This window comes from Haematobia irritans, chromosome 5 (assembly GCF_050003625.1).
Source record: "Haematobia irritans isolate KBUSLIRL chromosome 5, ASM5000362v1, whole genome shotgun sequence".
NCBI lineage: Eukaryota > Metazoa > Arthropoda > Insecta > Diptera > Muscidae > Haematobia > Haematobia irritans.
Genome location: NC_134401.1, coordinates 73,345,627 through 73,370,203, shown reverse-complemented (window position 1 = coordinate 73,370,203; position 24,577 = coordinate 73,345,627). Strand labels below are relative to the sequence as shown.

Below are 24,577 nucleotides of genomic sequence, written 5' to 3'. Positions count from 1 at the left end.
GAAAAAAGCCAGAAAAAAAGCTAAAAGCTAAATGCATTTTTTCCCCGCTAAACGTCTTCAAAAAAAGCCAAATCTAGCGGGAAAAAAGCTAAATTGGCAACGCTGAGCCTGAGTATACATGGATCAACATTCAGAGTTGTCAGTCCATTTAATATCGAGCTCGGATGGACATTATTGAACGCCCCTTCGATGTCTAGAACCGCCACGATTGTGTATTCTTTGACAGATAGTGAGCTTTCAATAAAGCTGACTAGTTCATGTAATGCGGTCTCAGTAGACCTGCCCTTCGAGTATGCATGCTGTCACAGATTTAGTTTTCACTTTAAGGCATAACAATATGCATATTGATTGCAAATGTTATTATAACTTGATGGGGAATAGCCCAAAGCACATTTTTACAAAGTTTGTATTCCTTAAAATGGATTATTAAAGAAAAGTAATCGTAAAAAAATGGTTTTACGGCTAAATTCGCACTTAATACCCATTTTTAGAGAGAATTTTAAAAAATCACTTTTTTATTTACTTATTAGATCCAATATTCATACTAATTACAAATTTTCAAAACTCTAGCTATTCATTCGCTGATACTTGTAGGTAAGCCTATCGCTCCGGATTACATTAACATACGCATGTCCTAGGAGGAAAGTAATTCACCCCAGGCATACTTTCGGCCAAGAAATAAGTAGTGTATAAAGATCATATGATCACCTAATATGTAATCAGTTATTCGTAATTTGAAAAAAAACTACCTTTTTTCCCATGTATCCAAATCTCGAAAATAAATACTTCTTATGTATAACTGTATACACATACCTACATATAAGGATAGTTTTTGAATAAGATAAAACGTAGTTCTCATCGCAGAAAAAAAACTTGCCCGGTTCCAAAGATTTTGTCTTTACACTAATTATGTTGGTATTGATTCCGAGACAAAGAAACGGGGAATTAAAGAGATACTAGAAGACGAATTTGAACTTTTTTAAATTTTCAAATTTTTGTTCATGTGCTATCAAAGTCCTTTAGAAACCTTTTAACGATAACTCAAATGTTTCAAGTAAAAACGACTTTAAAATAAAGTATTAAAAGACATCTCATATTCTTTAATCCTGTTTAGCATTGCTAGAAACCAAAAGTCAACAAATTTAAATAAAATTTCATTAATTTTGAAGATATTTTTAGAATTATTAATGCCAAGTTGATCGTAGTACAACAAAATAGATTTTCATGTAAAAATACAAATTTTTAATTCTGATCACCTAACTGTAAGGATATAACAACTTTATTAAAAAGTTTATCTACTTTGGACAAGGCAAAAAATGTTATGCGTCTACTATGCTAAGTAAAACACTCAACAAAAAATCTTTGGACTCACAATAGTTTCTTTCAGTTTATGAACCAGTTCGTTAAATTCGTGTATTACTTTATAAAGAGTGATACGGTCATAATTTGGTCCATATAAACTTGACGTATTTCTTTCAATTTTGCATTTAAAAAACCTGAACACCCCTCATTTTGAAGGTGTGTGTGTGTGTAGAATGTTGCTCCTATTTTGATTTTGGAATTCACTCTTCAGTTGTCAAAATGCCGACCAAGCAAGAATAGCAGCGTATCAAAATTTTGTTCGCGCATCGCGAAAATCCGAGCTACTCGCACGCAAAGCTGGCAAAAACGCTAAAAGTTACCAAATCAACCGTTACAAATGTAATTAAAGTGTTTGGGAAACGTTTGTCGACAGCCAGGAAGTCTGGATCGGGGGGAAATCGAAAACCGGAAGCCGCTGAGACGACAAAGAGAGTTGCCGGTAGTTTCAAGCGAAACCCTAACCTCTCTCTCCGAGATGCCGCAAATAAGCTGGGTGTATCGTCTACAACCGTGCATCAAGCCAAAAAACGAGCCGGACTATCGACTTACAAGAAAGTAGTGACTCCAAATCGCGATGATAAACAAAATACGACGGCCAAAGCGCGATCCTGGAGGCTGTACACGACGATGCTGACGAAGTTTGACTGCGTGGTAATGGACGACGAAACCTACGTCAAAGCCGACTACAAGCAGCTTCCGGGACAGGAGTTTTATACGGCAAAAGGAAGGGGAAAGGTAGCAGATATTTTCAAGCACATAAAACTGTCAAAGTTCGCAAAGAAATATCTGGTTTGGCAAGCCATCTGTACCTGTGGCTTGAAAAGTAGCATTTTCATATCTTCCGGGACTGTCAACCAAGAAATTTACGTGAAAGAGTGTTTGAATAAACGTCTGCTGCCTTTCCTGAAGAAACACGGTTGTTCCGTACTGTTTTGGCCGGATTTGGCATCTTGCCATTACGGTAAAAAGGCCATGGAGTGGTACGCCGCCAACAACGTGCAGGTGGTTCCCAAGGACAAGAACCCTCCCAACACGCCAGAGCTCCGCCCAATTGAGAAATACTGGGCTATTGTCAAGCGGAACCTAAAGAAGACCAAAAAACTGCTAAGGACGAGCAGCAGTTCAAGGCAAACTGGCTTTCTGCGGCGAAGAAGGTGGACAAGGTGGCTGTACAAAATTTGATGGCAGGTGTCAAGCGTGAGGCCCGGCAATTTGGATTTGGAAAAGCGAAAGCCTAACTGAATATTTTTCCTGAATTTTATACTAATTGAACTTGAAAAATAAATTTAATTTGATTTTTTAAATAAACGATTTCACCGATTTACACGCGTTTTCCCTTGACCAAATTTTGACCGTATCACCCTTTAATTAGGGTTTTCTTTTTCCCTGACTTTTCCCATTCCCGTGAAAGCGGGAATTTTTTTCTAATTTCCCGGGACTCCGGTCAAAGGGAAACCTGCTTCGATGTGGCATATATTTAGACTTTTGAATAAATTAGAAATCGAATTAAATTATAAGGCGCTGTCCGGGCCACTGACAATGTATTATTATGTTAATCGCTTATATCAGCCATAAATCATAATAAAATAAGATATCTTGTAATACACAAAATACAAAAAACTTTTACAATGGAAGTCTCTTCCAATGTACGAGGGCAGTTCGGAAACTCCTTAGCCTAGCACAAAAAGCGCGGTATAAACAGAAAAAAGTTAAGTGTTTTGGAAACTTCCATCTCTGTTATGAACACATGTTAAATCGATTTGGCAACTCCTTCATATAGAAACAGGTGTTCCAAAAAGATGCATCCGCATTTTTTTTACAATGGAAAAAAATAGAAATGCGTGCTGTTATTAAATATTTACATAAAAAATGTTTATCGGGACACGAAATTCATAATGATATGGTGAATGTGTTAGGTGAAAGTGCTCCTTCATATGCAACAGTAAAAAATTGGGTTCCTGTATTTAAACGTACAAGCATTGAAGATGAACGATGTAGTGGACGTCCAAAAACAGCAGCACCAACAGAAATTGTAGCCAAAGTGCATGATATGGTATTAAATGATCGACAAAATAAAAGGGCGTGAAATTGCTATTATCATGGGCATCTCAAATGATCGAGTCCATTTAATTTTGCATGAAGAACTACAGATGAAAAAGCTTTCTGCAAGATGGATGCCGCATTTGTTAACAGTCGATCAAAAACGCATAAGAATGAACATTTCTCAAGCTTGTTTGGATCGTTTTAAGCGGAATAAAATGGATTTTAAGTATCGTTTCATAACTGTTGATGAGACATGCATCCACCACAATAGTCCAGAGACAAAAGAACAATCCAAACAATGGACTGAAGCTGGAGGAAGTGCCCCAAAGAAGGCAAAAACAATTCAATCGGCTGGTAAGGTTATGGCAACGGTTTTTTTGGGACTTCAAAGGTATTTTATTGATTGACTATCTGCAAAAGGGTAAAACAATAAATTCAGAGTACTATTGAAACTTTTTGGAAATGTACAAATTCGAGAAAAACGTCCTGGCTCACAACACAAAAAAAAAAATTTTCATCAAGGCAACGCACCAGCGCACAAGAGTGTTTTAACAATGGCTAAAATCAACGAATTAAAGTACGAGTTGCTTGACCACCCACCTTATTCTCCTGATTTAGCTACCAGTGACTTCCTTGCTGGCAAGCGTTTTAACTCAAATGAAGATGCAATTACAGTTGTAAACCACTATTTTGAAGACCTTGAGGAAAACTATTTTAATCAAGGGATAGAATAGCTAGAAAAGTGTTGGACAACGTGTATTGAAGTTTCAGGAGATTATATATTTTTTATACTGTGGTACAGGGTATAATAAGTTTGTGCATTTGTATGTAACGCCAAGAAGGAAAAGTCTTAGAATTAAATTCTGAGTCGATTTAGCGATGTCCGTCTGTCTGTCTGTCTTTTGATGTATTTTTGTGTGCAAAGTACAGCTCGCAGTTTTTGTCCGATTGTCCTAAAATTTAGTATAGGGTCCTGTTTCGGCTCAAAGACGATCCCTATTGATTTTGGAAAAAATCGGTTCAGATTTAGATATAGCTGCCATATATATTTTTCACCGATCTGGTCATAATTGGCGTGTATATCAACCGATCTTCCTCAAATTCCGTACATCCGAATATTTTATGAGTCTCGAAAAACTTGCAAAATATTATCCAAATCGGTTCAGATTTAGATATAGCTCCCATATATAGCTTTCGCCCGATTTACACTCATTTGCCCACAGAGGCCAATTTTTTGCTTCGATTTAGTTGAAATTTTGCACAGGGAGTAGAATTAGCATTGTAGCTATGCGTGCCAAATTTGGTTGAAATCTGTTCAGATTTAGATATATCTCCCATATATAGCTTTCGCCCGATTTACACTCATGACCACAGAGGCTAATATTTTGCTCCGATTTAGTTGAAATTGTGCACAGGGAGTAAATTAGCATTGTAGCTAAGCGTGCCAAATTTGGTTGAAATCGATTCAGATTTAGATATATCTCCCATATATAGCTTTCGCCCGATTTACACTCATATGACCACAGAGGCTAATATTTTGCTCCGATTTAGTTGAAATTGTGCACAGGGAGTAGAAATAGCATTGTTGCTATGTGTGCCAAATTAGGTTGAAATCGGTTCAGATTTAGATATAGCTCCCATATATATGTTTTTCTGATTTGGACAAAAATTGTCAAAATACCAACATTTTCCTTGTAAAATCGCCACTGCTTAGTCGAAAAGTTGTAAAAATTATTCTATTTTTTCTAAACTTCTAATACATATATATCGAGCAATAAATCATAAATAAACTTTTGCGAAGTTGCCTTAAAATTGCTTCAGATTTCAATGTTTCCCATATTTTGTTTTTTTTTACTAACATTGTGTTCCACCATTAGCCGACTTAAATTTTGAGTCTATAGATTATGTAGAAGTCAAATTCTGTCTAGATCGAGTGATATTTAAATGTATGTATTTGGGACAAACCTTTATATATAGCCCCCAACACATTTAACGGATGTGATATGGTATCGAAAATTTAGATCTACAAAGTGGTGCAGGGTATAATATAGTCGGCCCCGCCCGACTTTAGACTTTCCTCACTTGTTTTTATTTATTTAAGTAAATACATATTTGATGCTTAACTTATACTACAACTAGTCTCTATTATGAAGAAGTGACTAACCAATAGTTTATCTATTAACTTCAGTAGATTTATTGAATTTAAAATATCCTAAGTCTCATATAGTCGAACTAGGACAATTATTGTAAATTTTTCATTGGTATTGAGGCTTTCATATATTAAAGCGAGTTAATAAATCGTGTGGTTTGAAACGGCGCAATCTTCTATGTTGATTGGAAGTTTGGAGTAAATTTCGGTCTTCGCGATTAGTGTGGTTCTGGAGGCGGATAAGATGTTTTTCTGCAAATCTGGAGATTTCCTCTTTGATTGTATTCATTTTTAAGTCTCGGTGGAGGTCACTTTTTTTGAAACCTTTGTATTTTTTCGATAGAACTGTTTGCCGCACATCCCCATAGCTGAATGCCATAAATCCATATTGGCATTAATGCTTGCGGTATTTAATATTTAGTTCTTCACACTTTTTATCAATATGAATCTTCCAATTTAATTTTGAATCCATTGTAAAACCAAGATATTTTGCTAAGTTCGAAAAAGGAACTTGTTCATTGCCTATTTTTAGGGATTTGTAACTTGAGCCGATTTTCGCAAAGTCAACATGAACAGATTTGCTACTGTTGCAGTCTTTTATCCATTCGTGTACCTTGTTTAAAGACGCTTGAAGCTTATATACGGATACATTTGTATTCTTTCAAGAGGACATTAAAACTGTGTCATCAGCAAATGTTCAAAGGAGATTATATTGAAAAATAAAAATATTTTTGAAAAACTAACTATTCTCTTTCATTAATAGGCTAAGAAGTTTCCGAACCGCCCTCGTATTTCACTAAAGCCAATTTAACTATATTTTAGTTCATGAACTTATTATATTTTGTGAAAGTTCCATTTACTCTAATATTTTTTTTTGCGTACGTTAGTTAAATGAACTAAAAGACGGGAAAAAATTATACACAAGTTAAGGATAGAGATTTACTAAATTCGTATTTGTCATAAAATAGTTCATTATTTCTTAAAATTTGTAAATTTTACTACAAAAGTGTCCATTATGAACTTCGTATGTCACTAAAGACATTCTTGCAAATTTTGAACTCCAATTTTTTCCTTCAAACTACAAAATTTTCGTATATTTTAATGGGCTGTTTTGGTCAATATATATAAATGCAAATAAAACAAGTTTATTTCATCTTTTTTCTCGACGTTTCGTCGGCTTTTTTCCGACCTTTTCCAGAGAATTTTTTTATTTGAAATATAATTGTTTTACATTTGTTCATTTATAAATTATTAAAACTGGACATCAAAACAATAATAATAACTAAATAAATAAATAAAATGTACATATTGCAGCAAAACTTTAAATCTATATATCGCAGAACTATGTATGTTTACTCTTTAAAGTATTGCAATGGAATGGAATTTTCTTTAAAAAGTGAAAAAAATTATTTATGTCTAATAAATTTTCTTGAATTTGTCGAAAAATATTTACTTATTTTTGTGATATCGGCGCGATGCCAGCGCTTGTAATACTGTTTAGTTAAAAATTTCTAAAAATATTCAAAGTTTTCTAAAATTAATCAAAAGTTTTCTTCCTGGTGGGTTCACTGTTTTTTCAGTGCATCGTAAAACAGAGTCACTATACTTCACTATATGTCAATTTTCGATCAATATTCCCGAAAGAATTACACCATCTATATTTTATATTAAAGTAACTATCATAATAAATGTTGCCATTTTTATAAACACATCCTTGCAATAATTATGAAAATATTTTGAAATTATGTATTTGCAAAAGTGGATATATAAGGTAAAATGACCCATAGTTCATAAAGGTTTACTTAGTGTACCAGTCTATTGGAATGTCGGTTTACAGAAATATGACGATAATAAATTAGGAAGAGCGACAACAATTGGGATGCCTGGGCTAGAACCCACGACTATGTATTTCGCACAAGGCAACTATTACTACTTGGTACCTAATTCAAATAGGAGAATGCAATTGCCAAAGTAATTGAACATCTATCATCCATGCACATTAGACTCAAAATCTACTAAAAATGGATTTGAAATCCCTTATTTACAAGAAAAAAATACAGTTAAAAATTGTTAAAGTAGATTTTGGAAGTATAATGAGACTGATGATTTACCAAATGGTACTAAAAATAATGTTTTTTGTAGTATTAATCCCTCCATTTTATATAAAATGTTGTAAAGAAAAAAATTCCCGCACTTAATTCCCGGGAAATCGGGAGCGCAAAATGCCGAATTCCCAGGCCCTATTTTTATAATATACCTATATTCCTTTAAAGCACCATTCCCAGCACTATTTCAGTAGGATTGTAAGGGCAGTACCAACTGCTTACAAAACAACCGAATCAGCTCTGATTTTTGTGGGCGATGTCCCGATTTAGAGCAGTTTCTACGTAGCGCTGATATAATTGCTCATTTTAATAGAAATATTGCTCAGAAGTGATATATAATCTTGAGTATAGCATTGTTGGAGTGATGGAAAACAGCACTACCTTTCATGCATCTATACTGCATGAATTGGTTGCAATAATGTAAACGAATGATCATAAACTAGTTTGATTACTCGTTTACGTTATTGCCACCGATTCATTCAGTGTGGATGCACTGCCTACTTTATTATATACCAAAAAGCGCAACTAAACTCTCACTGCTGAAGTATTTTTTGCTGGGTTGCTAGAAGGTTGGCTGATAAGTCCCCGGTCTGACACATAGATGGCGTCGCTAGAATTAAATGCATATTATATTTATATAGTACCAACCTTCAAATGATTCTTGTCAAAATTTTACGTCTGTAAGTCAATTAGTTTGTGAGATAGAGCGCCTTTTGTGAAGCAACTTTTATTATTGTAAAAAAAATGGAGAAAAAAAGAATTTCGTATTTTGATAAAATACTGTTTTCTGAAGGGAAAAAATACGGTGGTTGCTTCCACTTGGCTTGATAATGAGTTTCCGGACTCTGCTCCAGGGAAATCAACAATAATTGATTGGTATGCAAAAGTCAAGCGTGGTGAAATGAGCACGGTAAACGCAGTGGACGCCCGAAAGAGGTGGTTACCGACGAAAACATCAACAAAACGTGTTGGTCATATCATTCATCAATATTTGGATATGCGGAGCTCTATGCAAAATGGGTGCCGCGCGAGCTCACATTTGACACAAAAACAACAACGTGTTGATGATTCTGAGCGGTGTTTGCAGCTGTTAACTCGTAATACACCCGAGTTTTTCCGTCGATATGTGACAATGGATGAAATATGGATCCATCACTACATTCTTGACTACATTGACTATTATATGGCGTTATTGGAGCGTTTGAAGGTCGAAATCGCGGCAAAACGGCCCCATATGAAGAAGAAAAATGTGTTGTTCCACCAAGACAACGCACCGTACCACAAGTCATTGAGAACGATTGCAAAAATTCATTAATTTGGCTTCGAATTGCTTCCCCACTCACCGTAGTCTCCAGATCTGGCTCCCAGCGCCTTTTTCTTGTTCTCAGACCTCAAAAGGATGCTCGCAGGGAAAAAATTTGGCTGCAATGAAAGGTGATCGCCGAAACTGAGGCCTATTTTGAGGCAAACCCGAAGGAATACTACCAAAATGGTATCAAAAGCTTGGAATGTCGTTATAATCGTTGTATTGCTCTTGAAGGGAACTATGTTGAATAATAAAAACGAATTTTGACAAACAAAAAATGTGGTTTTCTTTGTTAGGCCGGGGACTTATCAGCCAACCTGTTATGAAATACTTGGAAAACATTTTAGAATCAACGTTAGATTAAATATTGGTTTTAATTATACCCTTCACCACTACTGTGGTACAGGGTATAATAAGTTTGTGCATTTGTATGTAACGCCAAGAAATAGTGGTCATAGACCCATCTTTTAGTATACCGATCGGCTTAGAATTAAATTCTGAGTCGATTGTCCGTCTGTCTGTATATGTAATTTTGAGCACAAAGTACAGCTCGCAATTTAAATCCGATCGTCCTCAAATTTGGCATAGGGCCGTTTCTTGGGACAGAGACAATCGCTATTGGTTTTGGAAAAAATCGGTTCAGCTGCCATATATTTATCCCCGATTTGGTCATAGTTAGCGTGTTTATCAACCGATTTTCTTGAAATACCGTACATCCAAATATTTTATGAATCTCGAAAATCCTGCAAAATATCAGCCAAATCGGTTCAGATTTAGATATAGCTCCCATATATATCTTTCGTCCGATTTAGACTCATATGACCACAGACGCCAAATTTTACTACCGATCTTCGTGAAATTTTGCACAGAGGGTAGAATTGATATTCTACCAATGCTTGGTAAATTTGATTGAAATCGGTTCAAATTTAGATATAGCTCCCATATATATCTTTTGTCCGAGTTGAACTTATATGGCCACAAAAGCCAGAGTTTTGCCGTGATTTGCTTCAAATTTTGCACAAGGGGTACATTTAATAGTATTGTTAAGTGTGTCAAATTTTGTTAAAATCGGTTCAGATTTAGATATAGCTCACATATATATCTTGCGCCCGATTTGGACTTATATGGTCTCAAAAGCCAGAGTTTTGCCCTGACTTACTTCAAATTTTGCACAAGCGGTACTTTTAACGATACTATTGTATGTGCCAAATATGGTCAAAATTGATTCAGATTTAGATATAGCTCCCATATATATGTTTCGTCCGATTTGAACTTATATGGCCCCAAAATCCAGGGTTTTGCCGAGATTTGCTTCAAATTTCGCACAAGGAGTACGTTTAGTAGTATCGGTAATTGTGCCACATTTGGTTGAAATCGGTTCAGATTTAGATATGGCTCCCATATATATATCTTCCGTCCGATTTGCACTCATATAACCAGGGGGCCAAAGTTATAATCCCATGTACGTGAAATTTCGCATAGATAGCAGAATTATTATTCTAACTATACATGTCAAATTTTGTCAAAATCGGTTCAGATTATATATAGCTCCCATATATACGTACTCCAGAGTTGGGGAAATATGGTAGACTGTTACACATTTTAGACCCATTTTCAATGGAAGTTTCCTCCAATTAACTGGATAGCGTTAGCCGATTTAAATTTTAATTCTAGAGATTTTGTAGAAGTAAAAAAAATTGTCTCCTTTATATAGCTTCCAACAAATGTGAAGTAGTTGAAATGGTAACACAAATTTTGGCCTACATAGTGGTGAAGGGGCGTTCAATAACGTCCATCCGAGCTCGATATTAAATGGTCTGACAACTCTGAATGTTGATCCAGGTATACTTAGGCTGTTAGACGAACTTCTTTCAGCCACACTAGGACAAGCAAACATACAAAGGTATGTGAACAGAGGCACTCCTCAAGGAGGGGTTCTATCACCTCTTCTTTGGAATGTTGCTATAAACGACCTTCTGGTTTCCCTGGAAGGGGAACGAATACAAGTGGTGGCATACGCAGATGATGTGGCGCTAGCAGTCAGGGGAAAATTCCGATCAACAGTTAGAGATATTATAAGAGAGCCCTCCGGATGACTGAGAAATGGGCGAAAGATAATGGTCTTGGGGTAAATCCTGCAAAGACAGAACTAGTCATGTACTGCAAAGATCGCAAAACTCCCACGGTTAGGCCCATTTCCTTAGGGGGTATTGAAATTCCCTTTAGGGAGTGTGCAAAATACCTTGGCGTTATTTTGGACAGGAAGCTGAACTTTAAACTTAATATTGAAGAAAGGGCGAGGAAAGCAACGGTAGCTTTATACTCGTGCAAAAAGGCAATAGGGAAAAAGTGGGGACTATAACCAAAATTGTACATTGTACATACTTCACCAGCCGACAAGTTTAGACAAAGTTCAGCGTATGGCGTGCTTGTGTATCTCAGGTGCATTCAGCAAGAAATATTAGCAATAAGAGAAGTGGTGAATTGGCTGAGAAGTAATGCTCCAAGCAATATTGGCATTAATATATACTCAGACAGTCAACCTGCAATAAAATCCTTGGACTCTGTGTTCTTCAACTCGAAAACGGTCATCGACTGCCGCAAATCTCTCAATGAGATGGCTGAGCAGCACAATATTCACCTAATATGGGTGCCTGGTCATAGGAACATACCGGGGAACTGCGAAGCAGATGAACAATATTCACCTAATATGGGTGCCTGGCCATAGGAACATACCGGGGAACTGCGAAGCAGATGAACTAGCAATGCTAGGAACTACCTTACATATTCTAGGCGAACTAGAATCTGTTGGTATGCCTCTGGCTACCTGCAAGCTCTTACTGCGTGAGAAGGCTGTCACGATGGCAAATGTTCGATGGGAGAATTGTAAGGGTTGTAACGACACCAAGCAAATATGGCCCCATTTAAACTTAAACCGCACACTAGATATGGTAGTGTTCTCGAGACGCCAGATATCACTCCTGATATCTGCTATAACGGGTCGCTGCCGCAAAAACTATTGGTGCGAAGTATAATGACTATTGTATGAGTTGTCATGATGCGGAGGAAAAGGAATCAATAAAACACCTCTTGTGTGAGTGTCCCGCATTTTGTGTAAGGCGTAAGCAAATTTTAGGGGCATATAGCTTCAGATTACTGGCGGACCTGGAAAACGTTAACTTAAGCAGTCTGCTAATGTTTTTGGAACAATCTGATTGGTTCAACAGAAGAAAATAATCGAGAAGGTTCAACGGTTAAAACTAGAAGTGCCCATATGTAATAGGTAGTTTTAGTTAATGTGGTATCACAATGGACTGAATAGTCTAAGTGAGCTTTAATCTTAATCGGGCTGCCACTTTAACCTAACCTTAACCTAACCTAGAGGTGAAGGGTATAATATAGTCGGCCCCGCCCGACTTTAGACTTTACTTACTTGTTTTTTATGTAATTGCTCAATATTTTATTAAGAATAATCTTCACAAATTACTGAGAAGTAGTTATTATTGTCATTATAAGTTAGTCATTATAACTCATCGCAATGTAATGCAACGTGTAATGAGAGTTTTACTTCTGGTAATGCAAATTGTAATGAGTTATGGTTACCTAGCTTTTGCTGGGATTGGTAGCTCTTGTAATGTTTTTGGGTGCTCTTCGCTCCACAATCCACAATTTTTCTTATTTACGTCCACTGAAAAATATATTTACGTGATATTAAAGATTACGCAACCTAAATTTTAGAATGCGAAATTCACAAAAAATTAAGAACAAATTTCTTTATATAATAATGAATTAAATAAAGTTTATAATCTTTGCTTCAAAAACTTTGTTCATTAAATTTAGGACAACAATTTTTTTCTCTCCGTTAAAATCCCATGACTTTGAACTAACCCAGCAAAAACTTGATGAATTTTCATCGCAATTGTAAAGGAGAATTGTCAGAGGCAGCGCTTGCCAAAGCGAGGAATTCATTGGTGAATTTATAAAGAAATGTCTCGCGAAAATGCGCTTACTTTATGCATACTTAGAAGCCCATAAACAAGCGCAGTTTGTGACATTTTACAAAAGTGCTGAATGTCAGCGCATCCATAATTGCCTAAAGTCGTACATGAAAAAATATCTCTGTGTGAAGCGCTTTTTCCTCGCCTATTTAATGCGATGAAATAATGACTACTTATTTGTTTAATATTGAGGGAAAATATCATCCATTTATTGTTTTCTTTTTCATTTGTTGTTGTTTTGTTAACATTTAATTCGTTAATTTTAAGTAATTATAATACTTGGTGTTATATAAGGGCTTTTAAGATAAGGAACTTAAAAAATATATTCAGTCTTGAGAAATATAATACTTATATGATAGAAATACAAAATAGAATAGAAAAATAAAAAAATATGATAGAAATAAAAAAATTACGGCTCTTCCGCTTTGCTGTTGCTACTTCTCTTCACAGATTGGGTTTTGTAGTGCAGATTTTTAACTAATCGGATACACTTACTAAAATAATTGTTGAACTCTGTCTTGTTTCCGAATTCGGTCCCTGCAGTTCCTGAAAAAAAAAAACATTCAGCTTAATAGGCTTAAGCAAATTTATTTTATTTACTTCTTTTCGAATCAACCTATCCAAATGTCGTTTGCTAAATAGTCTTTTTTATTTTTGGCATTTCGAACGGTACTACAAACCGTATTACAAATAAAATAAGTAAAAAAACAAAAACAGTGGGGTTTACTTACCAAAGCATTATGCTCTCAGAGCTCAAAACAAATAACTCTAACAAAAAAACGGACACGCGAGAACACTTCCACATGGCACAACTTTCAACCACAAACTGATGACCTCACTCAATTTTTTCTACGACGCATACAAGATTTCGGTTTTCATCGTGAGCGATCGTATGAAAAAGAGATTAAAACTTACATACTTTAGAGCATTTTTGTATACGAGGATGGATGCAATAATCATCCAACTTCATATTCTGCACAGTTTAAAAACTAAGTTAAAGCTTGCATACTTTAGTGCATCAAAGTATACGAGATAGGACGCACTAAATGATATCTCGCATACCAAAGTGCTTTAAATTCGGCAAAGTTTTACAACGAGTTGGAAACTAACATACTTTTGTGCTGTTTTGTAAACGACATAGTATGCATTAAATCGTATGTACTTTACTTTCTTGTTTCCGAATCAGCATGAATTAAATATCGACGATTTTTTCTTCCTTCTTTTGTAAGCAAAAAAGTATGCGCTTAATATTAGCGCATACAGTATTTAAGAAAATTTTTTACTGCTTCTAGATTTCTTAAAATTTTTGCTGGGAAGGCTAATTTTCTTTAAAGTAAAGAAATTGTCCTTAAATTAACTGAAATATTAAAACTTTAGATTTAAAGCTCGGAATCGATACAACAATTCTTAAGGGAAGGTCAAAATTTTTTGATCCAAGTGAACTTTTTTTGAGTGTACCCATTGAGCCAAATACGAGCTTCGTCGCTGAACACAAAAAGTTAATGTAAGTCGTTCGGCATCAATTCGTGAACCAGCTGTATTTTGAAAGGCTTCACAACTAAATCGGTGGATTATCGCTTCTCAGTAATGCTGGTGACATTTCTGAGTGTTCCAAAAGCTTCTATAAGTGGTTTTACCACAATATGTAACACCGTTCGGAAAGGGAGGTCCCTTGTCAATGAGCTAAACATAGAATCGGGCGGCACTCTGTGATAAGAGAGAAGTTCACCACTTGTGGCTATAAATGAACATACACACATTCTACTTTTGATAGGTTAGGTTAAAGTGGCAGCCCGATTAAGTTTCAGGCTCACTTAGACTATTCAGTCCATTGTGATACCACATTTAACTAAAAGTAGCTATTACATATGGGCACTTCTAGTTTTAACCACTGAACCTTCTCTATTATTTTCTTCGTTGAACCAACCAGATTGTTCCAAAAACATTAAAATACTGCTTAAGTTAACGTTTTCCAGATCCGCCAGTAATCTAAAGGTATATGCCCCTAAAATCAGCTTACGCTTTACACAAAATGCAGGACACTCACACAAGAGGTGTTTAATTGATTCCTTTTCCTCCGCATCATGACAGCTCATACAATAGTCATTATACTTCGCGCCAATAGTTTTTGCAAAATCGCCTATCAGGCCGTTATAGCAGATATCAGGAGGGATATCTGACGTCTCGAGAACATTAGCATATCTAGTGTGCGGTTTAAGTTGAAATGGGGCCATATTTGCTTGGTGTCGTTACAACCCTTGCAATTCTCCCATCGAACATTTGCCATCATAACAGCCTTCTCACGTAGCATGAGCTTGCAGGTAGCTAGGGACATACCAACAAATTCTAGTTCCCCTGGAATATGTAAGGTAGTCCCTAGCCTTGCCAACTCATCCGCTTCGCAGTTCCCCGGTTGAAGTTGAACCTATGGTTCCCAAAGTTGAACCTATGGTTATTGCGAGAGTCACTGAGATCTCCGAAGAGGACATTCTTGATGACTCTATTGAAGCGGCTGATGTGACGGTTGTTGAAAATCTCGATGGTCCTACGGATCCTCCAGATAAATCTTCATCATTGTAAGGCTGCATGCGCTGCCTTAAAAGTTCTCCTGATGAAAGGGGACATAGACATAGTTCTTATTCAAGAATCATACGTTTATAGAAACAAAATGTGTGAATTAAGTACTCCGGGGTTCAAACTATTGCAGTATACTGGTAATGATGTAAATCGAGCCTGTATAATTGCTAAAAACGAGCTTAACTTGTTTCTGCTTCCTTCAATGTGCAATGCAGACACTGTCGTTGCCAATTTAGAAATAGCCAAATGCAAATATTGGGTATCTTCGGTCTACATGGGACATGATAGGGAGATGCCTCCATGTGCCGTTAACACCTTCGTTGAGGAGTCATTGAAAACAAAGACAAAAGCTCATTATGGGATGCGATGCAAATGCACATCATAGTATATGGGGAAGTGGTGACATTAATACAAGAGGAGAGTCACTCCTAGAGTTTATTTTGCGTACTAATTTGGTAGTTTGCAATAAGGGAGATGCCCCAACCTTTGTTACTAAAAACAGGCAAGAGGTTTTGGACGTCACCTTGGCCTCGCAAGAACTGAAGGAAATGATATCTGATTTGCAGGTTTTAAGTGAACATAGCTTCTCAGATCATCGCTACATCAGTTTCAAATTTGATGTTCATACCACCAAGACCATATTTCCGCCAAATGTTAGGTAAGCTGACTGGAATAGGTATAGGGAATCGTTCAATATGATGATATGATATAATATGATATAATATGAAATACCAGAGAAAAATATGACCACTGTGCAAGTTATCGAACACGCAGTGGAGAGGATTACTAAGGCCTTCAACATTTCACTGAAGGCTGCATGCCCTAGAGGGAAGCCAAGGGGGAAAAATCGAACACCATGGTGGTCTTCGGAGTTAGGTGATATGAGGAAATCGTGCAGGAAGCTCTTTAACAAAGCAAAGTCCACTAGAGCTCCTGTGGATTGGGATGCTTCAAGAAGAATTTGAGAGGATACAAGCGAGAACTGAGAAAGGCTCAGAATAACTCTTGGAATGATTACTGCAGCAGCATTGAGAATACGTCCGAGCCTTCCAGACTACGCAAGGTGCAAGCATCCACGAACTCCGCTCCAGGTTTCATTAAAACGTCGGAGGGCAATTGGACAACGTCCAGTGAGGAGACGCTGGAGGTCGTATTGGACACACATTTTCCCGGAAATCAGAGGTTGAACCATGTACTGGTGGTGCCACAGTGGCTCAGCGGTCGTTTCCTATCGAGGAAATTGTATCGGAATCTAGAATAAAATAGGCGTTAAATAGCTTTGGATCATTCAAATCCCCCGGACCTGATGGAATTACTCCGGCGGAGTTACAAGCGGTGGCTGACAGAATTATCCCCTGGTTGTTGGCTATATATATAGGATGTATCAACTTAGCATATATTCCAGGAAAGTGGAGGGAATCAAAAGTCGTTTTAGGTATGAACTAAAGCGGGAAAAGGCTCTCACTCGAATGCGAAGGATTTCCGACCAATCAGCTTATCATCATTCCTACTTAAGACTCTGGAGAGGATGAAAGACATTTATCTTAGAACTAGCGTCGATTCAAGTTAGCTCTCGAAACGACAACATGCATACTCGAAGGGCAGGTCTACTGCGACCCCATTACATGAACTAGTCAGCTTTACTGAAAGCTCACTATCTGTCACAGAATACACAATCGTGGCGTTTCTAGACATCGAAGGGGCGTTCAGTAACGTCCATCCGAGCTCGATATTAAATGGACTGACAACTCTGAATGTTGATCCAGGTATACTTAGGCTGTTAGACGAACTTCTAAGGAAGAGACGCATTTCAGCCACACTAGGACAAGCAAACATTCAAAGGTATGTGAACAGAGGCACTCCTCAAGGAGGAGTTCTATCACCACTTCTTTGGAATGTTGGTATAAGCGACCTTCTGGTTTCCATAGAAAAAGAAAGGATACAAGTGGTGGCATACGCAGATGATGTGGCGCTAGCAGTCAGGGGAAAATTCCCATCAACAGTTAGAGATATTATACCGAGAGCCCTCCGGATGACTGAGAAATGGGAGAAAGATAATGGTCTAGGGGTAAATCCTGCAAAGACAGAACTAGTCATGTACTGGAAAGGTCGCAAAACTCCCACAGTTAGGCCCATTTCCTTAGGGGGTATTGAAATTCCCTTTAGTGAGTGTGCAACATACCTTGGCGTTATTTTGGACAGGAAGTTGAACTTTAAGCTTAATATTGAAGAGAGGGCGAGGAAAGCAAAAAGGGTGCAAAAAGGCAATAGGGAAAAAGTGGGGACTAAAACCAAAAATTGTGCATTGGCTATACACGGCAGTGGTGAGACCTATAATGCTATATGGTGTTGTAGTCTGGTGGCCCGCACTTCACCAGCCAACAAGTTTAAACAAATTTCAGCGTATGGCGTGCTTGTGTATCTCAGGTGCATTCAGCAAGACAGGAACAAATTCCCTTAATGTCATACTGCTTCTCTTGCCTTTAGACATTTTGGCCAAACAGTCAGCTGCAACAACGGCTGTGCGACCCTCACTGCAGTCGGTCCCACACACCGGGGTCGACACAAGGACACCATCCTTGTCCAAGGACTGCAACCCCCCTTTGGGAATACGAGTATGTATAAAAAACCCTTCCCCACCTTTTTCCCAAATCCCACCCCACATCGCATCCTTTTTTCCTTCCTGGGCAGAGTCTGCCAGCCAGTCTGCTCAGAACTCTTCTCCTTTGTGCTGGCGACATTGAAAGCAATCCAGGTCCAGTGAAGCATGTGTGTCCAGTCTGTTCGCGGCAGGTCACGCGCGGAGGTTACTCCGTGATGTGCAGCGAATGTCACAACTGGGTACATCTGCGTTGCTCGGGACTCAAGAGTGTACAATCCTAAATTCAAGTGTCCCACCTGTGTGCGCTTCCCCCCCCCCCCTGTAGTCACAACGGTGTGGTCCTCTCATGTTATGACTGCAGACCCCACATCACCTGTCATGACCCATCCCCCCACATCAACACACATGACAACAACTTCCACACAAATACCAAATCCGAGTCCGTCCGTAAACAACAGTATACCTGGTCCGGAGACATGTCAGGCTTGCAGAAAGGGATTCGCTAGGGCAGCTAAACCGGTTAGGTGTTCCATCTGCAAGACCTCGACACACCTGAGATACTCAGGTTTCAGGAATTCTGACCAGTATACCCCTGACTTTGTTGGTACCTGCTGCCGGAGAATCCAACAATTTCAGCAACCCCATACCATAGACAATAGCCACCATCTACAACAGACGACAATAAACTCTTCCTTGTCAGCACATTCAATAATTCGGACTGTCCCGTCCACTGCTGGGAACCAGTTGAGTGGTCTCAAGATCCTACAGTGGAATTGCAATGGACTGACAAGGAAGATCACTGAAATCACGGACTTCATGGACAAGAGGGGTATTCTCATATCTGCGCTCCAGGAGACTAAGCTCTCCAGCAGGAATGATCTCACGAGATCATCCTGCTACTCTGTGATTAAGCAAGACAGAGAAAGGAATGCCGGAGGGGGAATAGCCTTCATTGTCCATGATTTCGTGAGGTACAGACCCATGCCACTGACCACGACTGATCCCCATTTGGAGATAAAGGGGATAACTGTCACGGTGGGGGAGGAAGATATATGTATTCTAAACGTATATATTCCACCCGATTCTGCTTGCCAGACAGGATACAAGCCAATGCTGAGGCCCCACCTCAACACAGTGCGTACTGTCCTGTTAGGCGACCTGAATGCACATCATGACAGCTGGTACTCAGAGCTTGGATGTGATGCCAGAGGAGAATTGATTGCGGATCACGTGGATGACACAGAATTCTGTGTATTGAATGAAAACCACCCGACTCGTATAACGGCCACATGCCGAAGCTCCCCCGACATCACTATGGTTAGCTCTGACCTCGTGACTCAGACCTCATGGCATGTAGACATAGCCATGAACTCCGACCACCTCCCGATCACAGTGTCTATTGACTTAGGACTGACACCGTAATTCCAGAGAAGAGAAAGTTTATGAACTTCGGTAAAGCTAATTGGGAGCTTTTTACCTCGCTAACCGAGTACGAGTTTGCCACTGCCCCCCTACCAGCGTCAGCGCCGGCTGGAGAGAAATTCTTCAGGGATGTCTTGAAGAGGGCGTGTAAAAGATGCATACCAGCGGGCCGGATCCCCGACATCCGTCCGAACTTCCCCATGGAAGCATCAAGGATGGCAGATAAGAGGGACGAAATCCGGAAAGTAGACCCAGCTGACCCTAGGATCCCGAGTCTCGCTAAGGAGATCGACCGACTTGTTGCCACTCATAAGCGAGGAAAGTAGCGCAAGCATTTGGAGGGGTCTGATCTTGGATCCAAACGGCTGTGGTCTACAATCAGGAATCTATCGAACCCCAAACGTGGGGATAATATCTCCATATCGTTTGGGGGGCAAACTCCGAAAGACGACACACGTGCAGCGAATGCTTTCTGCAGACAATTTGTCGAGCACCCCCAAACAGTTGATCGTGCAAGCAGGAAGCAAAGGCGAGTTTTCCGTGCCCTCAGACAGGAAAATCCCCCTATGGTCATCAGTCAGGAGAATGTTCTCCAGGCGATAAAGGCCGCCAAGAGCTCCACAGCAATTGGCACAGATGGCCTGGCTACGAGGATGCTGAAACACATTGGCGAGAATGGTGTTAGATATCTGACCCACACCTTCAATGTCTGTCTCAACACCCTCGAAATACCGGACATCTGGAAAATAGGGAAAGTTGTTCCTGTTCTGAAACCAGGAAAACAGGCACACCTTGGAGACTCGTATCGACCAATTACTCTTCTGTCCCCCGTAACGAAGATTCTGGAAGCTATTTTACTGCCCTGCTTTTCAGAACACCTAATGTTGGCAGAACATTCCGCTCGGGCAGGAGTACAACCACTGCGTTGTGTGAATTAACAGCCAAAATTGCAGAGGGACTGAACAGCAAAAGGCCGCATAAACGTTCGATTCTCGTGGCACTGGACTTGTCTAAGGCGTTTGATACAGTGAACCATACCACGCTCTTGGGAGATATCCTGGGAACCACCCTTCCCAATAATTTCAAGGGATGGTTGGCAAACTACATGGCTGGCAGACAGTCCTACGTGGAATTTAGAGGGAAAAGATCAACGCCCAGGAGGAACAAACAGGGCGTACCTCAAGGCGGTGTATTGTCCCCCCTCCTCTTCAATTTTTACGTGGCTGGAGCTCCCCAACCACCACCAGATGTCCACCTGATAACCTATGCGGACGACTGTTCCATAGTGACTACAGGTAGGGACATAAGGGAGCTTGAGGTGAGGATAAATGATTACCTACCTGCACTTAGGGATTTCTTTGTCGACAGGAATCTGAAACTTTCTGCCCCCAAGTCTACGGCGACCATTTTCATATCGTGGACTAAAGAGGTGAACATGGAACTCGATATCCACATTCGTGGCCAGAGTGTCCCCACATGCAAGAACCCCAAAGTTCTTGGTGTGACTTTTGATAGCCTGTTCCTCTTTGGTAAACATGCGGAAATGGTAGCTAAGAAGGTTGGGAGCAGAAACAAGATCCTGAAGGCATTGGCTGGTAGCACCTGGGGGAAAGATAAAGAGACGATACAAAAGACTTATCCCAGTATTAGCGATACTCAATGGAGAAATCTCCAGACGGTGCAAAATACTGCGTTGCGGATTGCGACTGGATGTCACTCCAAAACCCCAGAACAGCATCTGCATCATGAGTCCAAAATGCTATCACCCAACAGCACCTGATAAAGTGCAGGAGTGTGAACCACCCAAACCATGCCACCACCAAGAGGGCAACGACCGAAAGGGGCAGACCCATTCGGTTTGATTTTAGGAAGGATTTGCAGTCAATAGAGCATGTGATGGGCGATGACAGTGATGAGGGAATAAGGACGGCACTGAGGGCAGTGCACTCGGCAGCGGTTCAGGATGCGATTAACTCCTACCAGTGCAGTGTTGTACTGGGAGGTAGGCCACCACCAATCAATGAAGATGAGAGTCGGCTTCCTAGAGAAACCAGGTCGGTGCTATCCCAGCTAAGTTCGGAGATCTCTAGGTACCTAAATAGTTACCTCTCCCTTCTGAACCCGGCAATTCAGGATGTTTGCCCGAATTGTGGACATTCGCCTCATATCACGAGACACCTCTTCGAATGTCCTGCTAAGCCGACGGACCTGATACCTGCTTCACTTTGGACACATCCAGTAGAGGCAGGCCGCTTCCTCGAACTGGATGTGGATGCTTAGATGTCTAATCCCTTGTATTTGTTTGTAATTGTCTATCCTTTGTTTGTCTTGCTTTTTTTATACAATATTCCCAGGGGCTACAACAACAACAACGGCTGTGTGGTTGCGCGAGCTATCGCTGTGGTCGGAAAAAAGTTACGGTCACAGTTCGGTCCTCAAAATAATGCCAGATGTGCCAAACGTAGCGGATTACACTTTGGCGAGACCACTTTTCGACAAAAAGTTTGAGACTCTAATTCCCAACAGTGAGGCGTGGTGTACACGGACCCCGTGGAATAAAAGATGTATAGATTTCTACACTGATGGCTCCAAATTGGATGGCGGAGTATATTCTAAAGAACTGGAACTTCGAATAGCGAAAAGATTACCTGATCACTGTAGTGTTTTCAAGCTGAAATATTAGCAATAAGAGAAGTGGTGAATTGGCTGAGAAGTAATGCTCCAAGCAATATTGGCATTAATATATACTCAGACTGTCAACCTGCAATAAAATCCTTGGACTCTGTGTTCCTCAACTCGAAAGCGGCCATCGACTGCCGCAAATCTCTCAATGAGATGGCTGAGCAGCACAATATTCACCTAATATGGGTGCCTGGCCATAGGAACATACTGGGGAACTGCGAAGCAGATGAGCTAGCAAGGCTAGGAACTACCTTACATATTCCAGGGGAACTAGAATCTGTTGGTATGCCTCTGGCTACCTGCAAGCTCTTACTGCGTGAGAAAGCTGTCATGATGGCAAATGTTCGATGGGAGAATTGCAAGGGTTGTAACGACATCAAGCAAATATGGCCCCATTTAAACTTAAACCGCACACTAGATATGGTAGTGTTCTCGAGACGCCAGATATCACTCCTGATATCTGCTATAACGGGTCTCTGCCTGATAGGCAATTTTGCAAAAACTATTGGTGCAAAGTATAATGACTATTGTATGAGCTGTCATGATGCGGAGGAAAATGAATCAATAAAACACCTCTTGTGTGAGTGTCCTGCATTTTGTGTAAGGCGTAAGCAAATTTTAGGGGCATATAGCTTCAGATTACTGGCGGACCTGGAAAACGTTAACTTAAGCAGTCTGATAATGTTTTTGGAACAATCTGGTTGGTTCAACAGAAGAAAGTAATCGAGAAGTTTCAGCGATTAAAACTAGAAGTGCCCATATGTAATAGGTACTTTTAGTTAATGTGGTATCACAATGGACTGAATAGTCTAAGTGAGCCTGCATCTTAATCGGGCTGCCACTTTAACCTAACCTAACCTAACTTTGTCCTAGTGTGGCTGAAATACGTCTCTTCATTAGAAGTTCGTCTAACAGCCTAAGTATACATGGATCAACATTCAGAGTCGTCAGTCCATTTAATATCGAGCTCGGATGGACATTACTGAACGCCCCTTCGATGTCTAGAAACGCCACGATTGTGTATTTTTTGACAGATAGTGAGCTTTCAATAAAGCTGACTAGTTCATGTAGTGCGGTCTCAGTAGACCTGCCCTTCGAGTATGCATGCTGTCTTTTCGAGAACAAACTTGAATCGATGCTAGTTCTTAGATAAATATCTATCATCCTCTCCAGAGTCTTAAGTAGGAATGATGATAAGCTGATTGGTCGGAAATCCTTCGCGAAACGACTATGTTTCCCTCCACTTTCCAGGGATATATGATAAGTTGATACATCCTTCATATATCGCCGACAACCAGGGGATAAATTTGTCAGTCACTGCTTGTAGCTCCGCAGGAGTAATTCCATCAGGTCCGGGGGATTTGAATGGTCCAAAGTTATTTAACGCCCATCTTATTCTAGATTCCGATACAATTTCCTCGATAGGAAACGACCGCTGAGCCCCTGTGGCACCGCCAGAACATGGTTCAACCGTCCGATTTCAAGGAAAATGTGTATCCAATAGTACCTAGTATAGTAGAGCTTCCTGCAGGATTTCCTCATATTACTTAATCCGTAGACCACCATGGTGGTCTATTTTTCCCCCTTGGATTCCCTCTAGGGCATGCAGTTTTCAGTGAGATGTTGAAGGCCTTAGTAATCCGCTCCACTGCGTGTTCGATATCTTGCACATTTCTCATATTTGTCTCTGTTATTTCCGGTATCATCATATTGAACGATTCCCTATACCTATTCCAGTCAGCTTTCCTAACATTTGAATTATACGTATATAATTCAGTTTGATAAAATTCTCTATAGAAATACAATTTTGACAAAATTTTCTATAGAAATAAAATTCAGACAAGATTTTCTATATAATAACATTTTGGAAGATTATTTTTGTTTTGGCGATATGGACCAATTTTAGGTGATTGGCGATCGGCTATATATAACTATAGACCAATATGGACCAATTGTTGCATGGCTGTTAGCGGTTGTACTAGTGCAATGTACCAAATTTCAACCGAATGGGATGAATTTTGCTCCTCAAAGAGGCTCCGGAGGTCATATCTGGGGATCGGTTTATATGGGGGCTATATATAATTATGGACCCATTTGGACCAATTTTTGCATAGTTGTGAGAGACCATATACTAACACCATGTAGCAAATTTCAACCGGATCGGTTTTTTCTAATATTTAGTGACTTGTAGGGACGTAGGGGCACAACGTAGGGACTTTTTCACTCAACACAATTTTTAATCATTTTTGATGGTTCGAGAGGAGGATATTAGAAGCCGGTAACAACGTTTACCAATCGTGCCAAACAAATCTACCAAAATTTGAAAAAAAT

General features: G+C 39.4%; 1 protein-coding gene across 1 annotated transcript in view; it reads right to left on the bottom strand.

Annotated features, from left to right (window-relative positions):
* Positions 1-24,577, bottom strand: part of LOC142239842 (uncharacterized) — a 214,059-nt gene that overhangs the window by 81,996 nt on the left and 107,486 nt on the right. The window contains exon 4 of the mRNA XM_075311600.1: positions 13,459-13,509. Within this exon, the coding sequence (XP_075167715.1) occupies positions 13,459-13,509 (51 nt within the window). The remainder of the gene's footprint in view (positions 1-13,458; positions 13,510-24,577) is intronic.